The 12,695-nt window shown below is 41.6% G+C and overlaps 1 protein-coding gene across 1 annotated transcript in view; it reads right to left on the bottom strand.

The window, feature by feature from the left end:
• The window catches only part of VPS50 (VPS50 subunit of EARP/GARPII complex), an 83,661-nt gene that overhangs the window by 30,757 nt on the left and 40,209 nt on the right, over positions 1-12,695 (bottom strand). The window contains exons 18-20 of the mRNA XM_079948437.1: positions 11,879-12,055; positions 9,272-9,390; positions 6,941-7,047 (exon numbers count right to left, since the gene is read on the bottom strand). Of these exons, the coding sequence (XP_079804563.1) occupies positions 6,941-7,047; positions 9,272-9,390; positions 11,879-12,055 (403 nt within the window). The remainder of the gene's footprint in view (positions 1-6,940; positions 7,048-9,271; positions 9,391-11,878; positions 12,056-12,695) is intronic.

Genomic DNA, 12,695 nt, shown 5'->3' with positions numbered 1-12,695 from the left:
CATAACAGCAAAGAATTTGAGTTTATTTAAAGACAATTATGAAAAGTGCTGGTCAGAAATCAAGAGGGACTTAGAAAGTTGGTCAAGACTGAAACTTTCCTTGTTGGGCCGAATTGCTGCTATAAAAATGAATGTATTGCCAAGGATGCTGTTTCTTTTTCAGACTTTACAGACAAAATGGACAAAATGGAGTGTTTCCGGAAGTGGCAAAGAGATATTTCTAAATTTGTCTGGCAGGGCAAAAAGTCCAGAATTAAGTTTAAAATACTAACCGATGCTAAAGAAAGAGGGGGGTTTGCCCTGCCAGACTTAAGGTTGTACTATGAATCAGCAGCTTTTTGCTGGCTGAAAGATTGGCTGCTTCTTGAAAACACTGATGTTTTAGATTTGGAAGGATTTAACAATGCTTTTGGATGGCATGCATATTTGTGGTATGACAAGGTTAAGATTCACAAGAATTTCAAGAACCATATTGTAAGGAAAGCATTGTTTAATGTCTGGACAAAATATAAAGACCTATTAGAAAATAAGACCCCGAGGTGGTTATCACCTATGGAAGCTAAAGCAGTGAAAAGACCCAATATGGAGGTCAAATGGCCAAAGTATTGGGAAATATTAGAAAGAGATGGAAACAACTGGAGATTGCAGAGTATGGAGAAACTAAAAGATAAAGTGCGAGATTGGCTACATTAAGCTCAGATTAAAGAGGCTTTTAAATTGGATAAAAAGTTAGGATTCCAGGTGGAAAAATCGAAATTGGAAACAGAACTGTTAGAACCTAAGACTAAATTACTTTCAAGAATGTATAACTTGCTGCTGAGGTGGAATACACAGGATGAAACGGTTAAATCAGCTATGATAAAGTGGGCACAGGACATTGGGTATAATATCATGTTTGCTGACTGGGAAAAGTTATGGACCACCGGTATAAAGTTTACGGCATGTAATGCCTTGAAAGAAAATATTATGAAAATGATATATATGTGGTACATGACCCCAGTCAAGCTAGCAAAAATATATCACCTGTCAGATAATAAGTGTTGGAAATGTAAGGAAACTGAAGGAACGTTCTTTCACCTCTGGTGGACTTGCCCTAAGGTTAAGGCCTTCTGGGAAATGATATATAATGAGCTGAAAAAGGTATTTAAGTATACCTTTCCCAAGAAACCAGAGGCCTTCCTTTTGGGCATTGTCGGCCAGAGGGTGCTAAAGAATGATCGAACATTTTTTATGTATGCAACAGCTGCAGCAAGGATACTTGTAGCGAAACATTGGAAAACCCAAGATCTGCCCACGCTGGAAGAATGGCAGATGCAACTGATGGACTACATGGAGCTGGCAGAAATGACTGGCAGAATCCGAGACCTGGGAGAAGAAGCAGTGGAGGAGGATTGGAAGAAATTTAAGGACTATTTACAAAGACACTGTAAACTATATGAGTGTTAAGAAGGATGAGAGATTTGAAAACAACAGGGCACCAACAACAGGTTAAACTAACCACTTTCCAGCCCTGGGGAGCATTTCCACGCACTGGTGGAGGAAGAGGGGGGCAGGGGGAGCACACACACCCCGGCACCACAATCCCGGTGGGGTGCCATCATGGCTGCCCTACCCCCTGCGCTGGGTGCCACGCCCCCGCAGGCGGCGCATCATGCCCCCAGGACACGTGCCATGCCCTCCGGGACACACGACAGCCACGCCCCCACCTGCTTGAGCATGAAGCTCTGCCACTGTTTCCACGACACACCGAAACACTGCAGCCAACACACTAACGTGTTGCGACACACAGTTTGGGAAGCTCCGAGCTTATTCCTTCTCCTCGTTGTCCCTGGTTATAAACAGTTAAGCTTCTTCCCAACTTCTTCACTCCATCCTAGGTTCCAATTCTTGATCATATTTAGGCTGTGTACAGACCAAACTTTTAAAGCACATCCCCCTCACCCAAAGAATCACAGGAACTGTAATTTACTCCTCAGAGAGCTACAATTCCCAGTACCCTTCACAAACTATAGTTCCTAGGATTCTTTTTTAGGGGTAGGAAGGATGTGCTTTAAACATATGGTTGTGTGCACAGCCTAGATGTGTGGTGAAATGTTGGAAACTGGCATAGATAGGACAACCTTGCCGTGCAACAAAGTGTTGGCAGCGTGAAGCACTTCCCTGCTCAGGATTCCAGCCCCTCAGCTATCAATCAGTATTAAAGAGCCATGGAGCACTCTCAATTCTCACTGGGCTGTTTTGTGGTCCCCCCCCCCACTTAGGTTTTATTTCTAATACTGTTGCTGTTGTTGTTTTGCACTTCTGCAAATTACAAAGGCCTGCTAATACCTCTCCTCTTGGATGTGGGTGGCACCTACATAAAAAGTGGCAATCACAGCCTGGACATCAGAAATAGAGGTAATGATAATCAACCTTGCGAAATCAGAACCCGGAAAGTTTAAGCACATTTATGGAAAAAATACTGCACCACCGTTTTTAGCTTAAGGCAGCATCTCATTTATTATAATACATTGCACTAGCCCATGAAATAGCATTAAATCTGCAATGAAAACTGCAATGAAATGCCCTAATGATTTTATGTCCCTCAATTACAAACATCTTTCTAAGCCTTGGTAGTTTTGAACATTTCCTTAAATTCTGCTCATTCCCCCTTTTTCTCTGGGGTTGCCCATCCTTGCACCCGGGAGCAGTCCCAATGTTACTGATCACATTTATGGAGAGAAATAACATCTGAAGCTGTTGGTAACTGATATGTATGTCAATGATTCCAATAACACCCAAGATAATCCCATGGGCCTGGATTTTCCAAACATCTCAATAAGAACATCTACTTAACAGAAAGGCTAGAAGATAGGACTTAAGAGTCTATGAGGAAGACAAGGAACTCTTCCCTAAATCTTGCCCCTGTAAAATCTTTTCTCCCTTAGATGCCAAGAACATTTCTCTATCACTACATCATTCTGCATCTTGACACTGTTCAGGCTCCAGGAACATTTCTTCTTCATTCCTTCCATAAGATAATGCCAATTTTTAAACTCTCTCCTATAAACCTAGTAGACAACCTTTTTTTTTTTTTTCCGCACTAAACAGGTAAAAAGTCACCAACAGGACCTTCAGCAGAGTGTGCCCCCACCCCCCAAAATCCCCTAGAATAACTAGAAGGGAAGGGAAGAACATTATGAGCAGCACTTGCAGTGAAACCAGACTTTTACAAAGATGCAATCAACTACACGCTTTTTTGACAAATTGTTTGCCATTGGCACATATTTCTTCGCAATCTGGATTCTAAAACAAGTGTGATATTAAGACTTCCAGGCAAAACTATATGGGGTGAGTTACTTTTTAATATTTAAAAGCCTGCAACTTTTATGTTTTCGGTTTACTATATAATTTGTCAAGTGCTTATGGATGCGTTTAGAATAATTTCATGATAGGCTCTCACAGTAACAGGGTTTACATGGCCGTGGGTAATTCTTACATAGCATAGAATCCTACAGTTATGATTATCACAGTTAAAATTTCCATTACATGATGGTTCACTGCAAGACGTCTTTTCCAGCTCTCACAAGCTGGAACCATCAAGGGGAGAGGGCAATAGCTCACATTAACCTTATCTCAAATAGATTATGGAGGAGTCATCCAAGTCAGCCCTTAAAGTCTGGCAGAAAAAGAGATAACAGAAATGTATTTCTGCTTTATGTTTTGTGTGAGAAATTAAGCAGCAGAACACATAATGAACCATATAGAGGTGTTTGTAAATCTTAGAGGTGTTACTCAAGGTGTTTGTAAATTGCAATATAGCTTCAAGAAAAATCGCAGTGGCCCATGCAAGATTGATTTATTTATTTTCATTGCAATTTACTGCTTGCTTGTAAAAACAACAACCAAAAAACACAAAAGCTCAAAGCAGTTTTTAAAAACCTCAAAGCATCCCAGATTTCTAAGTCAGTGTTCACTGCGTTTTTCGTGCTTTTTTTTTAAAAAAAATGATATCCATGTTTTTTACTCTTTGCATATCTTTACCTAGAAATTTCCTTTCATGCTGGAGTTGGATAATGCATGAAAAGCCCAATTTAACAATTTCTTACCCTAAAGTGTCTCACAGGGTTATTGAAAGGATATATAGATTCTACAAGACTTTTTGTGCAACAAAAGCACAGTGGACATGCCAATTAGTAATTATCAAATACAGAATAGGGAAAAGCATTTTTAACCCCTTCCCCGCCTTTAGAACACTGACACAGCAAAATATTTCATGGTAGGGTTAGTTTCAACAAATAACTTTTGCATATCCACTATTCTTTATTTAGGTACCTGTTTATAAAACCATGGCTGCAGTTCAAAGAGCCTATTAAGGCATATAAAGTTCAGGGATAGAATCACAGAATTGTAGAGACCCTGAGAGTCATCTAGTTTAACTCCCTACAATGAAGGAATCTCAACTAAAGATAACAGATGGCCATCCAACCTCTGCTTACAAAACTCAGTTGAAGTCTCCCATGACTACTATATTTCTCCTTTTTGAATGTTTGGTATTCTGCTCTAGGAAGGCATCATCCAAGTCTTCAGTCTGACTTGGAGATCCATAGCAGACACACACAGTAAGGTCACTGATGTTTCCCTCTACCACAATTTTTACCCATATACTTTCTATCTGCCTTCCATGCTCCAGGTCATTGATCTGAGAGACAACACTTTATCATCTGTGCTTTAGATAATGCATTCTTTCAATATTCCCTAAATACACTGGAATATGGCCAGTTCTACCCCATAATGGCCAACCTAGCTAGGGATATCCTTTGAAGAAGCTATGAAGGAAGGAAATAAAGAACAACCAAAGAACTGGGAGTTCGGGCACAAAAATCTTTCCTCACATTTCTGGCTAGTAAGTAATGAACAACATAATCTTTGCCAAATTAATCTAAACTCCATAAAGAATGAAGTGCCTGCTTTGATTTTTAGACGGCAATTCTGCATGTTCTTCAACCAGATGTGTCAACAGTCTTATTAGTTCAGAGAAAGATACCATGCGTTTGGCCAAGAAATATTGAGCAATATTTATCAAATTATTACTGCAGCATCCCAGAAGAGCTCAGAGTGCGTAGGTCATGCTCACAAAGGCAATGTTTTCCCAGAGTCTAACGAAGTTTCAGGTAACAGCATGGGGAGAACAAGATTGCTGGCAAGGATGCATGGAAATGAGGTTCCACAAAACACAATTCAATTACATTCCCTCGTGTCCATCAGATGAAAATCCATTTACCTACATTGTAGATTAAGGTAATGACTTCGTGTGATAACTTTCTGTTCTAAGCATCGTAAAAGGCAATAAAAAGCCCCCAAACACCGAAGGACTTTCTGTTGCACCAGTCAGTGAAAAAGCACATTTGTGGGAACGCACGTTGGCTCAGTACAAGTATTCTCCAAGGTTTGCATCCTAGCTAACATTAAGTAGTGGGCGTTGTAACCAAATTACAGCATGTCTGACACATCACCGCCTGTTAAATAAAACCTTACATCCACAAGAACATAAGAAGAGCTCTGCTAGCTCAGGCCAGTGGCCTGTCTAGCCCATCATCTTGTTCTCACAGTGGCCAAACAGATGCTGAAAGCAGGACCTAAGCACAGCACTGCTCTCCCATCTGATTCCAGCAACTGCTGCTCAGAAGCACACTGCATCTGGTATAGAGACAGCAGATAGGGACGAGGGTTTGTAGGCACCCTCCATGAACTTGTCTAATCTTCTACTGAAGCCATAGGAGCCAACTCCTAGGGGCTGGGATCCCTTCGGCCCCCCAAATAAAACATTTGAGGGCGCTTCCCCCCAAAGTTGATGGGCATTGCCATTCAAATGGTGTCTGTGTGCCACCTCATATGATCAATTATGTGGTTATGTGGGGCGGGACTTACCTGCCTCCGCCCCATATTTTATTCAACTTGGCACCCCTGATTGAAGCCATCCGAGTTGGCAGCCATCGCTGCTTCTTGCGGGAAAGAATTCCATAGTTTATCTAGGCCAGTGATGGCCAAACTTGGCCCTCCAGCTGTTTTGGGACTACAATTACCATCATCCCTGACCACTGGACCTGTTATCTAGGGATGATGGGAGTTGTAGTCCCAAAACAGCTGGAGGGCCAAGTTTGGCCATCACTGATCTAGGCTCTGTGCAAAGAAGTACTTCCTTTTGTCTGTCCTGAATCCATGGGATGTACTTGAGTTCTATTATTAGAAGAGATGGGGAGGGGAATGCACTCTATCCATTTTCTTTATACCACACATAATTTTATACACTTCCTATCATGTCGCCTCTTAGGAAAATAAAGAAAGTTGAACACGTGCCAGATATACTCCAATCAGCATGGATATTATATGCCAGACACTGGAAAGACTACAGAAAAACAGCTAAAATATGGGAGCAGTTGAGAGATAATGAAGCTAAAAAGGGTGGTAGGAAAAGGAAGAGCACTATAAGGAGGCATTGACTGCCTGAGAACCCCCAGTTAATTACATTAAACAATAGCTAGGGACTGATTGCACACACCTGTGAAAATGTTGTAAGATAATGTGGTGGATTACTAAATGGGAATATTTTCATGAAGCCTTTTTGAAATGAAGCATATTCTATTCTTTGAATTAATCGTTATTACTAGTTCTCCCCTCCTTTTGTGCTTTTGCCGTGCTTTTCTTTTGTAAATATACTGCAGAATCTCTTCATGATAAATTATCTTGCAATCTTTTATCATTTTTGTTTCACATTGTAATTTTTGTAATTTTTGGTAACAAAAATATAACAGCAATGGCAACTCAGAACTATTCAAAGATGAGACCATGACACTCCTGCTATAAAGTTTTAAAAGCCAGGCAATTCTAAATATAAAACACACACACACTGATAAAACATGCAGGTTGTATTAAGAAAGCAAGAAACCATTTCACTTACCAACAAGCCTTATTACATTCAGTGTAGTGTTGGTCAAAATGGGAGCGTTCACCTTACTGAGGCAATAATCTGATCGCTTCCTGCTTCTCAAAGTTTCTCGAGAAATACTAGGTAGAAAAATTATTAGGTATAAGTGCACAGACATGGACCACACAGATGGGGAAGTTAATGTTCCGTTTATATTTTGTTCTTGCCACTAAAGGAGCAGAGTATAATAATGTTTTGTAAGTAAACACACTGCCATGCGGCCCCTTGGAAAGCTGCCCAGAAGGAAATACGGCCCTTCAGGCTAAAACAAGTTCTCTAGCCCAGATCTAGAAATGAAAGGGCTTAAGCATCCTTCTGAACAATTTGCATTCGGGGTGGATATGGGTGCCCCAGTAATGGCAAGGCTTTGACTGGAATTAAGAAGTACAGTGGTACCTCGGGTTAAGTACTTAATTCGATCCCAAGGTCCGTTCTTAACCTGAAACTGTTCTTAACCTGAAGCACCACTTTAGTTAATGGGGCCTCCTGCTGCTGCACCGCCGCTGCGCAATTTCTGTTCTCATCCTGAAGCAAAGTTCTTAACCTGAGGTACTATTTCTGGGTTAGTGGAGTCTGTAACCTGAAGCGTATGTAACCCAAGGCACCACTGTATTGGGAGTTAGGTAAAATGTTACTTTCATTTTGAGAGAATAAAATAAAAGATGGCTCCTTTAGTCGGAACAGAGCATCGCTTCCTAGTAGCCTCGGGCTTCCACACCTGTTTATCTATCTTCTACAACAGGAATACATTTATCACCTCATACCCTTAGTAATTAAGTCATACTGAAGTCATGCCTAATTTCAATTTTGCCAATTAACAAAAGGATGAAAAAAAAGGTCTTAGCCAAGCGCTTAAAATGATAAATGGCTTTATTTTAGCTGGAGCGTGCAGCATTTTAATTTCTTCATGGAATAATTATCGGAGCTACAAAGGCCAAGCAAAGCTCTTGCTGACTTTTTAGCTATGAAGATCATGTGGATGTAAAAGCTCTAACGCTAATGCCTCCATTTGCAAAGATCTATTTTCTCATTCCCAAAATAGCATTCATTTGCCTCCACGTTGTTACTAATCTGCCTTGTAAGATGCTAAACGGAGTTGTGCAGCTTCCACCCATTTTAGATCTCCACCTTCTCCAATCTAAGAACATCAGAAGAGCCCTATTGGATCAGGTGAGTGGCGCACCTGTTCAGCATCCTGCTCTCACAGTGGCCAACCCAGATGCCTGTGGGAAACCAGCAAGCCAGACCTGAGTACAACAGTGCTCTCGCCTCCTGCGGTTTCCAAGCAATTGAAATTCAGACGCATACTCCCTCCAACAGTGGCGGTAGAACACAAAGATATCAGATTTAGGAGCCTCTGACAACCTTTTATCCTCCATGAATTGGTTTTTTTAAACCCATCCAAGCTGGTGGCCATTGCTGAGAGAAGGACTGCTTGCTCCTATATGAACCTGGCTGCTCTCTAGACCAGTGTTTCCCAACCTTTAGTCTCTAGCTGTTTTCGGACTACATTCCCCACCATCCCAGACCACTGGTATTGCTAGCTAGGGATGATGGGAGTTGTAGTCCAAAAGCAGCTGGAGACCCAAGGTTGGGAAACACTGCTCTAGACATAGTCAGATGCTCTGCTTTGGGTACCACCACCACCTTCAGAACTAATGCAGGTCACAACCAGATGTGGGGCTTTTCCCTGTAACAGTTTAAAAAGCGTCCAAGGTGGCTGATAAAAAGCATGAACGTCAAAGAGTGCTTTTCCAAACAGTGTTCCCGAGTTCCTCAGTTGACTATCAAGGGTTCCCTAGTGAGAAGATCAGTAATAGCAGACAAGCTTTGCTTAACCATCACTTGCCCATCACTGCCAAGAGCAGCTGTAGAAGCTTGCTTGCTTCCTGTCCTTTAACATGCATGCTCAGTTTACACAGGTACATGGTTAACAACTAACAGGCCTAGGCAATTCTCTCTTTATACCAAGGATGGCTATCCTGTGGCTATCCCAGATGCTGCTGGACTCCAACTCCCATCATCCCTGACAACTGGCCATGCTGGCTGAGGCTGATGGGAGCTGGAGTCCAAAAACAAATCCTAGAACATGGACCCAGAATACTCTGCACTACGCAGGGGCTTTCGTGGCACATATCTGGCACATAGGGAGTGTTCCTCGCTAGACAAATGGATGTAGAAAGAGTTACCTTAAGATATGCATGGGGGGCTTTCGAAGTCCCACTAAGGATGAGTTGACAGTATATATGTTTATGCTTAAGCATGTCAGAAAAAAATAAGTTATGAAATGTATGTTCAAGGTACCTTTTTACCGGGGCATCTCCAGTCTGTTCATCAACATAGTCTCTCTTCAGTTCTTCAGGAACATCGCTATCGCTGTCATACTCTTGATAGGCACTCTTTTCCTGCTCATCCGATTCATACTATCAAAATAAACCGTAAGCGCTTTCAGTTCCTGTGCAGTAACTCAGAAGGCACATAAAACGCCTCAGTGGTCCTTAGACTTTAATTCCGTACACGGAGCAACGTTGTCTGAAGTTAAGATACTGTTCCTGTCATTCTTCCCCTGGTGAATGGCAGATAACTTGCTCACCAGACAAAAACTTCTTCAGAAAAGACAACTACAGTACTATAGGTTTTTTTTATACAGCAAATAATATCTGGACTAGTCAGATTCAGTTCTGGATAGATATAGATATAGATAGATAGATAGATAGATAGATAGATAGATAGACAGACAGACAGACAGACAGACAGACAGCCTGGAACTTGCACTCATTTTCTTTACACAATTGTAACCTTACAATTGTGGGGGATTAAATAACTAAATGGAGAGCTGGGAAAACCCACTGTTCTCTGCTCCCCCCATTTATTCACACACCCACCCCACACACATACTGGGTCCCAAGGAGTTTTTCTGACAGGCTTCGGGAAGAGAGGAGGGCTCTGACAGCATTCCAGAGCCCCCCCCCCCCGCCATCTTCCCTAAGCCCAGAAAGCATGGCGGTGCCTTCCTTACCAGACTCTAGGAAGGGGGCGTGAGGGCTCTGAGACTGTCCTAGAGGTCGGTAAGAAAGGGGCCTCCTCACTTACCACAGTCTGAGAAGGTCATGGGAAAGCCCATGGAATATCATGGGTCCCTCTCACGACCTCCCTAGACCCCGGTAAGCAGCTTTCTGCCTCATGGGGGTAGGGGGCGATTTCAGAGGTTCCTGACTTTGCGCAATTTTGCCTTTTCATGTGGGCCCCTGGAACTGAACCTTCATGTAAGTGGTGGGCCCACTGCATTGAATGAGCCACAGGGTGGGACAGACGAGAAATCTAAGCAAAACAAGCATAATTGTGATAAATTGTTTGAAAGAAAAATGCTGAACGCTGAACCACTACCAACAGCAGCTTTCAGTTAAGTAAGAGAAACAATGCAACTAAACGTTTGATCCGAATATTAGAGGCTGCAAAATGATAATAAATTGCAAACCACCACAATTTAAAATATTTGCTAAGTGCTGCCCAAGAAATTAAAGCCACATGTAAGATTAATAAAACTCATTTTTTAATATCTGCAGATCTAACAACTGCCCAACCAAATTTGAGGAAAACATGCATATAACTCATTTGAGGAAATTTGAGGAAAACATGCATACAAATTCATTTTCATGACAGCCTGATAGATAATTCACTAATTATCCAGATCCTGGAGAGTGGGGATGCACCATAGCAGGTACTAACCAAAACAAGGTGAAACAGCAAGCCTTGCAGAACTACATATGTCAGCCTCCATAATAAATACTCAGTATTACCATGGGCAATCCAAAACAAGGTTGCAGAAAATATATACTACAACTTATAGAAACTCATAGCCAGTTGCTGGTATATGTGATCATTGCGCCCCCTAGCGATGTGAGAATGTGTCAGTTCTGTGATGATAGTAGTACCAATCAGTTACTTATAGGAAAACACAACGCGACTCGCATTGTAGCAACAGAAAGGCCAATCCTTGACAGTGACCATGAATCTGAATATTAATTTCATTAGGAACTGTACAAGAAAAAAATTAAACCACCACTATGGGATTTATGTGGCAGAGGCTCATTTGCCTTTCAGCTATCGGCTGCTTTAGACAAGATGCATATGTAAACCGGGCAGGATTCCAGACAGGCCAGTTTTTTAGTCTGTAGCAGCAATAGCAACACAGAGTCTTATGCAGCCCTAAAGCCTAAAAAAGTCATTGTGGCATAAGCTTTCATGGATCAGAGCTCATTTCACCAGGTGCACAAAGTGTTCACCGGTGAACAGGTATACAAATCCTGAGTACCACAAAGGAGAAGAAATGTGTTTTTAATTTTATACAGAGAGTCTAGGTCAACCAAAGCACAAGTAAATAATCTAATCAACCGAATGCAAGTTTCAACAGATTTGGAGTTTGCGTTACAGAGTGAATCCAGTCTGTCCTGGAAGATAGGCCCCCCAAAATAGTCCTGAGAGGCCACTGCTCTGCTATTTTGTCAGCCCAATCTCCCTCATAGACCAAGGTTCTAACTGGGTTCTTACAGGTGGGTGGGTGCATCTAGGAGCATTTGTGTTAAGTAACCAGGATGCTATGATTCCCAACATGGAACCATAGACTTGTAAAGTTGGAAGGGACCACGAGGGTCACCCAGTCCGACCGCCTGTAATGCAGGAATTTTTTTGCCAAATGTGGGGCTCGAACTCACAAACTTTACATTTGAGATTCTCGTGCTCTATCAACTGAGCTGTCCTGAATCAAGATTTCGACAGTAACACCAGGCATGTCGACAGGGAATTCCCTGTTTGAAGTATTATTACTTTGCAACATCCATTTTGAAAATTAACTGGTTAGAAATACCATGTCTCACATAATACTAAGAGCTCATCAGAGTGTTCCCTTACCCCATTGGAAGCCAGCACATCCTCAGTCTCGTCATCTCTGTTGTTGGCTTGTATTTCAAAGGGATTCCCTCCATTACAGTACTGCTCAAACAGAGTTATGGTTCTTTCTATTTCTGAAGCAGGCTGCTTGCTTGGCGACACAGAAGGGGAACGGGACTGTGCCATGAACTTAAATTCCTATTAACACAAAACAGGTGATTTATAGGCTCTGCCATGCAGTTTAAATATTGATCCACATAATAAAGGAGCGGCTTCTTGACAAGCACCGCGGTGTTTGTCTTTCATCTAACATGGCTTTCCTTCTTTCATTTTATTTTATTTTTAAAGACTGCAAATGTAACCATTAATTTGATGCTTGTCTAATTCTAACACACTTGCCCAATTACTTCAGGCAAAACACCCCCTGCAGCTTGGAAATGAAAGACTTTCAAAACACATATTAAGTTCATTAGTGAAGCATCGTGATGAATTACGTTACAGCAGACTTTTAAAAAAGCAAATTATGAGAATTACAATGCCTCTGCATTTACAGCTGCTTAAAAATCAATCAATATAAATGGCTGCTAAAAGTGAATTTTAACACATTTTCTTTTTATCATAGCATCTGGTTTTATCACTACCTTGAATGCTGGAAATAGCATGGGCTGCATAAATGCTGACTCTATTTGGACATCATGCAAAACCATTGTTTAGCATAACAAGAACGAGCCACTGTTACCCTCATGTTCCCTATATTGCTCCACTGCAACTGCAAGTTTGGAAGCTTTTGCTTCCAGTTTAATCACAGCTTGTCCCATCATCCTGACTTAACAAACTA

This window comes from Podarcis cretensis (genome assembly GCF_951804945.1).
Source record: "Podarcis cretensis genome assembly, chromosome: 12".
In the NCBI taxonomy this organism is placed as follows: Eukaryota; Metazoa; Chordata; class Lepidosauria; order Squamata; family Lacertidae; genus Podarcis; species Podarcis cretensis.
This window is presented reverse-complemented; position numbering and strand designations above follow the sequence as displayed.